At 59.6% G+C, this 8,394-nt stretch overlaps 1 protein-coding gene across 1 annotated transcript; it reads right to left on the reverse strand.

The window, feature by feature from the left end:
- Positions 1-2,798: 2,798 nt before the first annotated feature.
- Positions 2,799-7,764, reverse strand: SFXN2 (sideroflexin 2). Its single transcript, XM_009961984.2, has 11 exons — positions 7,591-7,764; positions 7,150-7,320; positions 6,005-6,103; positions 5,771-5,846; positions 5,614-5,699; positions 4,851-4,911; positions 4,713-4,779; positions 4,107-4,156; positions 3,755-3,804; positions 3,466-3,513; positions 2,799-3,060 (listed from the first exon to the last, which is right to left on the reverse strand). The coding sequence occupies exons 1-11, from the start codon at positions 7,749-7,751 to the stop codon at positions 2,961-2,963; spliced, it is 969 nt and encodes a 322-aa protein (XP_009960286.1). The 5' UTR covers positions 7,752-7,764; the 3' UTR covers positions 2,799-2,960.
- Positions 7,765-8,394: the final 630 nt, after the last annotated feature.

The following is an 8,394-nucleotide window of genomic DNA, read 5'->3' on the forward strand; positions in this document are numbered from 1 at the left end:
GCCCAGATCAGGTGTGACTCATCACTGGAGAGCAATTAACACTTGCAGCTCTTCCCAAACAGGGATGAGTCCAGCTCTAACTCCTGGCAACGAGGTTTCCTTCTTGCTGCAGCAATAGGAAATGGAGGCAGGGCTGGCCAGAGCCAACCTTGGCAGCAAGGGGACTTGCTGGCCACAACCTGACTGTGACCACTCTGCTCCCCAGTGAGACCAAGGTAGGCTGGGGAGTTACTGTGGTTTTGGGGAGCGCAGGCAGGCACAGGCTGCAGCGACCATCTCCTGACACCAGAGTGATGTGAGCTGTTGAGATGACTTGAATCCTCCAGGGGAGATTCCAGATACAACCTAGAAACCTAGAAACCCCGCTGAGCTAAACTGTCAGCTGGCATAAATCCATGTCGATCTGAGGAGGGAATCCACTGCTATAAGCTCGGGGTGGGGGTGGGGGGAAGACTGACTTGAGAATGGCTTGCTGATCCTCCAAGCCCAGAACAACCCTCTTCCTCTGGCCAAGAGGAACGAACTGCACCATGTCCCTCTCCCCAGGGCAGGGGGAGATCTGGCATAAGATGGCAATAGCCCTTCAGAAGGTCCCCCTGCTCCGTCATCCCTCCAGTATGGCTGGGCACGGGAAAAAAGGAGTGACAAAACTGCTGAGGCTTTCCCACTGTGTTCGCAGCTTTGGCTTTGGGTGGCTGCTGCCCTGGCATTGCTGGCCGCAGAGCCCCCTGCCCTGCCGGGACCCCCATGCACTGCAAACGCAGGAAGGGTCAACAGCAAGAGCGTGGCTGCGATGTGCAGACGAAGGGCAGTTTTAGGGTGGTGCAGCACACTGTTTTACAAGCATCGCCGTGCTCCCAAGCATGCCAGAGGTGTCTTGGACCCAAATACAGCCCAGGCTGCTGCACGTACCTTTCTGAAAGTGCTCAAAGCAGTTTCGGGTGTAGGGCAAGGGCAGCTTGAGTTAAGGAGCTTAAGAAAAGCAGAGAGCAGAGATGTCTCCCTGTGGCTTCTTCCCACTCCCAACAGGAGTGACATCTGTTACGTTTCATGTGCTTATCTATTATTTTAATTGAGTATTAACAAGAGATCTAATAATGCCCAGGGAACAGATACACAAGTTTGAACATGTTTTCCTACTTTCCGCTGACCTATTAATTATTTCAGAGCTTATGTGAAGCTTTCTAGCTGTAGCTACATGTAGTAGGAGACATTATCCTCTGCCTGTTGCAGCTCAAGCAGAAGAAAATATGCTGTGGGTACAGCTTGGCCCTTCAAGAAGTACGTTTTGGGTTTGGCTCCTCTCTCTGTAGGAGCGGAATGGTTAATGCCAGAAAGCCCTTTGGCTTCGGCCCCTGTGTCTCCACTCCCGCACGTGGCTGATGCAGGGATGCTGCTGCTGTTGGGGATCTGACACGCATCCCTGGCTGGAGGGACGAGTGCAGATCATCCACTGGGCAATGGGGCTCTCCGAGCAACCACATCATATGGCTGGTTAGAAACATGCTTGTACCACCATGGGATGTTCATCAGCAAGGAGAGAGCCTGGATGCAGCTGGTTGAGGGCAGGAACTTTAGCCCAGGACTTGGGCTAAACTCTAGGGCTCCTTCCTGCTCTGAAAATAGGCTGCAGCAAACTCAAGCTGCTCTTCTTTGGGGTGGAAGAGGCCTCATAGCAGGCCCAGGTTAGTATCACGCAAACACTGCCTGGCCAAGAAGGCATATAGCACCCATGGGTGTAAGATGGGTCACCCAGTGCCATCCCCCCAATGGGACAAGAGTCACCATGAGCACAGCACTGTCTCCTCCTTGTCACTTACCTCAGGACTGCCTGCAGCCCCAAGAACCTCTCAGGGAAGGATGCATGGGATGCCCAAGGGTTTCAGGGCTCCTAACAGCCCTTCCTCTTTCTCCTGGCCCCTGTGCTGACCTTGACCCTGGTGCCTGGTCAGTCACAGAGCCCACACCTTTCCCTTTCAAAGCAGGCATGAGACCCACGTACCAGCCCTGCCCAGAGAACCAGACACCCAGAAACCACCCAAAAGCAGAAACCACAGATGTTTTTTAAAAATCCCCGTACTTTATTTTTCAACTGTCCTCTCTGTCATTTGCAGTGTTGCTATTCAGAGCCTGAGTCAATGCCTCGACAGATTTATGACTCCTGTGTCTCCCTCCCCTTGCCCAAAGGGGCCCAGAGTCAACTGTCCTCCAAAGCTGCAGGTCTTTGGTCCTACCATGGGGACAGTGAGATGCAGGGCAAGCGTGACAGCTGGCTCTTGTGCTCAGAGGAATGGGTAGATCGCAAAAAAATCACAGGTTAAAAACAATTAGCTACTTCTCTCCTGGATTGTGGCAATCGCAAAGTGAATGAAACATGAACCTGAGAGCAATGAGGGCATGGTCCAAGCATTGGTCCCTGGACTTTGGGGTGCTCCCTATGCAGAGGGCACACAACCCCTCCTGCCTGCCAATGCGTGATCCAGCTCTTGGTAAGAAGCCACTATGGTGTTTTAAGGCAGCAGCGGGGTTTGGTTCCTGGTCCAATGGCAGGACACCTGCTTTTGGAGGCAAGACTGTGCTCTGAGCCCCAAGGGAGAGAGCCCGATGCCTTGCGGGGCAAGCCCAGTGACCACATGAGGCTCAGACAGGCTGGGCAGATCCTCCTGCACAGGGCAGAAGGAAGGCACGGGAAGCACCGCCACCACTGAGGGCAAGAGGGATGTGGAGAGGCAGGAACATGGCCAGCAGCAGGTAGGAGGCTCAGGACAAGCCGACGTGCTGCAAGCTGGGCACGCAGAGCCAGATCCTCCTTCTCCAGGAGAATCAGGCAGCAGAGACGGTGCTGGGCTGGGGGGCAGTTCTGGCTGGACCGTGCCTCTGAGCCCTGCTCAGGAGACACAGGCCTGGTGGTGAGAGGTGGGGGGCCAAAGGGGTGTGATGGCTCCCGAGGTAGTCCCCGTTCACAGTCCCTTGTTAAAATAGACGTATGGCACTTTGTCCCCGTGCTTGGCCGTGATGTTCTCACGCAGCTCCAGCTCAAGGTCAGCCAGCGCAAGTGAGCTGTGGGGAGACGGGACAGACACTGAGACCCACGATCCTCCTCCCTGACCACCGGTCAGGCCACCCTCCTTCCCAATTGCCATTTGAGGTCCCCTGCAGTCCCTCGGATCTTGCAGGCTCACATCAAGACCCACCACCCATCCCCGGCATCCACCGCTCCCAGTGCTGGGAGGCAGAGAGCTGCCCATGGGGCAGGGGTCCCATTGCTCCCAGCACAGAGCTCGCAGAGCAGAGGAGGCACACGCTCTTCTGCTGCCCAGGGCACCAGCATGTACAGGCAGGTGCTGCCTCGGGTTGAAGGGTGGGCGTCCATCATTGCTTCTCCTGAGGTGGGTAGAGAAGAGCTAGGGGAGAAGAAAGGCTCCCGAGGTCCCGCACAGGAGGGGGAAGCAGTGGGACAAGTACCATCTCTGTGGGAACAGGGCGCAGGCTGCCGGCACCATGAACAGGAGGCTGCAGGACAGAGAAGAGCCAAGCATTAGCATTGGAGATCGCAGTCCATTTGCCCCCCTGGCTGCAGGGATCTCAGCCCAAGAGGTGCTGCTCATGCCCCATGACTCCCAATAACTGGGGAAAGTCCAAGCTGAAAGGCAAGCAGCTTTGCAATCCCCTGCTGGGAAAAAGGTCTTTTTCCAAGCGTCCCTCGGAGCCACGCTCCAGGCACCCACAGGCATTCAAGCAGTGAGATACTTACAAGCCTCCGCAGAGCAGCACCTGCAGAGGCCCATGAAGAACCCGGATCCGCTGCAAGGGAAGAGCCAGGAGTGAGTCCCCAGCCTCACTGCAAGCCCCGCTCACAGGGTGGGGAGACTTCTCCCCTCAATGGGGCTGAATGCCCAACACCTCCAGGGTGCCACTGACCCCTGCCACCCTCCTACAGCCTCTCCATATCACCCGAGAGACCTTTAGGGTGACTCGAATAGAGGTCAAAGCAAGCCAGGCCCTGCAACCCCCCATTGCATCCCCAGCATCTCAGCGGCTGGGGAGCAGGGCTGGGGTACCGCAGGGCTCACTGGAAAACCGTGGCAACAGAAATGTGGGCTCACCTGCATAAAGGGGAATTTCTCCAGTCGCTCCATGATGATGGGCAAAATAACTAGGTGCAGAGAGAAGAGGTCAGGCCCCCGCTGCAAGCCAGCCTGCAGGGCTGCCCCAGCAGGACCATCCTCCCGGAGCCCATGGCAGTGGCTAGTTGTGCTGGGGACCTCTGGGTGTTTGCTCATGGCAGGAACCTGGCACGGGACCCCCATCCATCCCTCACACGCGCAACATGGCCCATGCTCCTCACACTCCCATCGCTCCTGACGAGCTTGTGGCATGGCAAGGGTCTTGCAAGTGTGAGGGGATGCTGGGCTGTGAGGTGAGCACCAGAGAGTGGGAGAGGCATCCTTGTGAGGCCCAACTGCCATGGGAGCACCGCACATCCCCCACAGGCAGTGGGTTGGGATGAGGAAGGCCAGGGGCTCGGATGACCCGATGGGAATGGCAGGATGGGGAGACCAGCTCCATCTGTAAGATGAGACCAAACACCACCTGGGATGCAGGGCCACCTTCCCTCTTTTTCCTGGGGGAAACTGAAGCATGGGAGGGCAAGGCGGGCGGTCCCAGAGGAGCCCCAGGTCCAGCCCCCCACCCTGCTGCCCTGCACTCACTCATGCCCGGTGCCGCCATGGTGATCCTGGAGACAACCACCTGTGCAATGCCCTTTGCTGCCGCCCTCTGCAAGCAAAAGCAGCAGGTGAGCTCCTGTCACGCCATGCCCCAACCCAGACCCCCATTCCCAGACTCACCCTGGAGCGGCCAAGCTCATTGTTGTCCCCATCTGTCACTGTGACCCCATTGATGATCTCCCTGGAGGAGACAGGCAGCTGTAAATGGGGGTCAGGATGGTCGGGGAAGCATGAGGACACAGCAATAGGGTGAGGGGGTGCCAAGGGGTTCCCCTGTGCTGTGCTGGCATAGCAGCCCCAGATGCCCCCAGCCCTGTGCACGGGCCTCCACCGCCCCAGGGCACCACAGTCCCCAGTCCAGCCGATGCTGCCATCTTCAGGGCATGGCTGCGAACAGGGTCCGGCCGTTCGGAGGACAGACACCCGCCTGGGACCCGCAGCCAAGCCAGGGGGTAGTCCCCCACATAGCACCCCAGCTCCCCATGCCGTGACCCCAAGTAGCAGACACAGGTCTCCACATGGGCCCCATCTAGGGGGTCCCAGCGCCAGGACACTGTGGCCTGGGGCTCTCCCATGACCACACGCAGACCTTTGTGTCTGAGGGATCTTCCAGCCCAGATTCTAGAATGGCTATCCTCAGCCCAAAATCCCCCTCCTGGTCCAGGCAGAGGCTGAGCCACCTCACTTGGCACCCTCCACCAGAGACCCAGCACCATGAACATGCAGACCCCGGCTCACCTCCCTTCCGTCCTCCCACCCCCTCCAGCCCCCAGGATGGGAAACCGCGGCAGGCTGACCAGGCAGCCCAGGAGCCCGACTGCCACCAATTCACCTTCGGAAGGAGCCGCGTCCCTTGAGTGCCCTGGCTCCGCGTGGCACTTACTGTTGTCGCATCATGGGGATATTGACGCAGTTGGCAGCAGCCACGGCCGCAAACGGGACCCAGCGGGCCAGCAAGGGGGGGGCTCGCTGCGGGAGACAGGCTAGTGTCAGCACGGGAGGGCAGGATGTAGCCAGCTGTCCCACCCGGCCTGGCGTACCTTGGTGTAGAGGTTGAGTCCTACTGCGGTGGCCAGGGCTGTACCAGTGGCCGTGACATAAGCCACTCCAATTTGCCTGGACAGTGATTTTGAAAGAAGGGAGAGAACAGCAACACCAACTCTGACTCAATCCTGTTCCTTTGTTGCCCAAGATGGGGCACAGGGAGTCTTTACGGGGCATCCAGGGGGGTTCCCAACACAGAAGGTCCCCATTGTGTGTGGGAGCACACTCACCTCAGTGAGATGGGGGAGGCGGCGTTGCGGTTAGTGTAGTTGACTATGGCATTGAAGGATTGGTTCACCCACTGCCAAAAAACCACGGCAGGCACTGTCCTGCAGAGAGAAGGGACTGGGAGTGTGCCCGAGGGCCGTAAGGGATGCCTGACCTGTGCCCGTGGCCAGGCTTGGCAGGGGGACAGCCGAGATGCCCTTGATACGCTGCGGCAAAGCCACAAGCCAGTGGCAGAGCTGGGAAATGACCTCAGGAGTCCTGGCTGCTGCAGGGCTTTGGGGAGCACAGGAGGGGGTGAGCCCCGCAAGGTGCTTGGCCAGTGGTGGGAGACCCAGCTCTCAGCAGGGCAGCAGCCATTCTGCTGGGCTGAGATAAGCCTTTGTCAATGGGAGCAGCAAGAAGAGGGCACGGGTGGCTCTGAGGGTGACCAGAGTTCCTACCAGTGTCTCAGGGACACTGAAGTGGGGCAGGAGGGGACATGGGGAGATGCGGGTCTGAGCAAGCTTTGGGATGCAGGAGAGTGAAGATGGGCTGGAAAGAGGGTAACCCAGCAGCACTGGGAGATCCCTCACCCAGGCTGGACCTCACCAGCAACCAGCAAACCAGTCAAGCAAATAGGGATGGGATGGGACAGAGATCCACTGGGAAAGGCAGTGTCTGTCCCACACAGTCTCTGTGCTGGGGATAGGATTGCTCACCCCCGCAACAGCCATTTCAGAAGTGAAATGCAGGGACCTGTCGGCTTGGGCTGGGGACACTGGAGCAGCCTGGCCTGGGGGCACATCTGATCCTGGGTTTCGGAGGCCATTATGCTCCACAGAGCAAGAGCAGTGGCCATGCACGACTTGGCTGCACTAATCATTACAGGGGCTCTGGGAAGAGCTGAGCTGAGGGCAAAGTGAGACCATCCCCAGCTGTGCCAGGGGCCACGAGGATCTATGATCCTTCCATCACAGGATGGGCGCTGGGGACAGGACACAGGGACACGGGGCTTGGCCACAAGATGCAGGCAAGCACAGCAGCCACGGACATGCCTTGGGCAGCAGCCAGCCCCACAGGAGACAGACTGGCTGTGCTACTGGGGACCCCTCGAGGGGCTGGGGGCTGTCAGGGCTGCGTCCCCAGCCTGGCATCCCCAGGAGCTCACCGGTAGAACTGGAGCATGCAGCCAGTGAGGGCCATGCCCCCTGGCACCTGGAAGGACATCCTCCCGATGAGGTTCATCTTCTCGCCGCTGTCGGGGTGGAAGGCTGAGTCGTACAGCTTCTTGGCATAGAGCAGCTGCTCACGGCTGCTTCCCGGCGGCACCAGCCCGGCCCTGCAAGCCCAGAGCCTGTTGAGGGTGCAGAGCCCCAGGCACCAAACATGAAAAGCGGAGGAAACATCTCCCACAATAGAAACTTGTCCCAGCTTGAGGCCCCTGGGAGAAGCCTGGGAAATTCCTCCAAAACTGCCTCTTACAGATGTTACATCCCAGCGTGCCTGCTTGGGAACAACTGCCTCCATCCCCCCGTGGCCCTGCACGGTGGTTGGGTATGGCCGTGGGCACAGGGATGGCACCTGCCCCGGCTGCACCCCTGCCCCTCACCTGCAGCCTTCCACCAGAGCCTTGGCCCGGTCCAGCTCCTCCTCTGACACCAGCACCGTCCGCGGGTCGGTGATGTTGAGGAAATGCTTCAGGCGCCCCACGAAGGTGCTCTGGTCCCAGCGCGGGGCGTCAATGTTGAAGCCAAGGGGGATGGTGGCCATTTTGGTGAAGATCCTGGCAGGGGAAGAAGGTGGCTTGGGAGGATCCTGCCTTGCCTGGCTGTCGAGTGCAGGCCTGCCACGGCCACAGGAGCAGTTAACTGAGTGAGAGCCCTGGCGGGTTTATATTTAACGGGAAAGTTGGACTTTCAGCAGCCCTGAGCCCGGGAGCCACCTGCGCCGCCGCTGCTGGCTGAACGCTGCAGCGAGGCCGCTCCTTCACATGCCACCTTGCCTGCGTGGGGATCCCCACTTGCGCTGCCCCCCCGTCAGCACCTGGCACCCCCCTCCTTGGGGTGGGACCGTGCCGCACAGCACGGCGGGGCCCAGCTCGCCCCTTCCGCAGTGCATTGCTCTGCACCCCCCCTGGCGTGCACGCGGCACGGCGCTGCATCCCCTGCCCTCTGCTGTGTGCCCCCCAACGGCACTGCATGGCAGTGCGCTGCACCCTCCCACGCCTGCGCTGCATGCACCCCCGAACATAGCCTGCACCCGCTGGGGCACTGCGTCCTGCCGTGACTGCACTGCACGGCCCCGCCGATAACTAACGGCACCCCCTGGGGCACCACGCTGCACGCTCCCCGGGCACCGGCACTGCACTGCACTGCACGGCCCCGCCGATAACAGCATCCCCTGGGGCACCACG

The sequence above is a fragment of the Leptosomus discolor genome, chromosome 6 (genome assembly GCF_034619465.1).
Source record: "Leptosomus discolor isolate bLepDis1 chromosome 6, bLepDis1.hap2, whole genome shotgun sequence".
In the NCBI taxonomy this organism is placed as follows: Eukaryota; Metazoa; Chordata; class Aves; order Leptosomiformes; family Leptosomidae; genus Leptosomus; species Leptosomus discolor.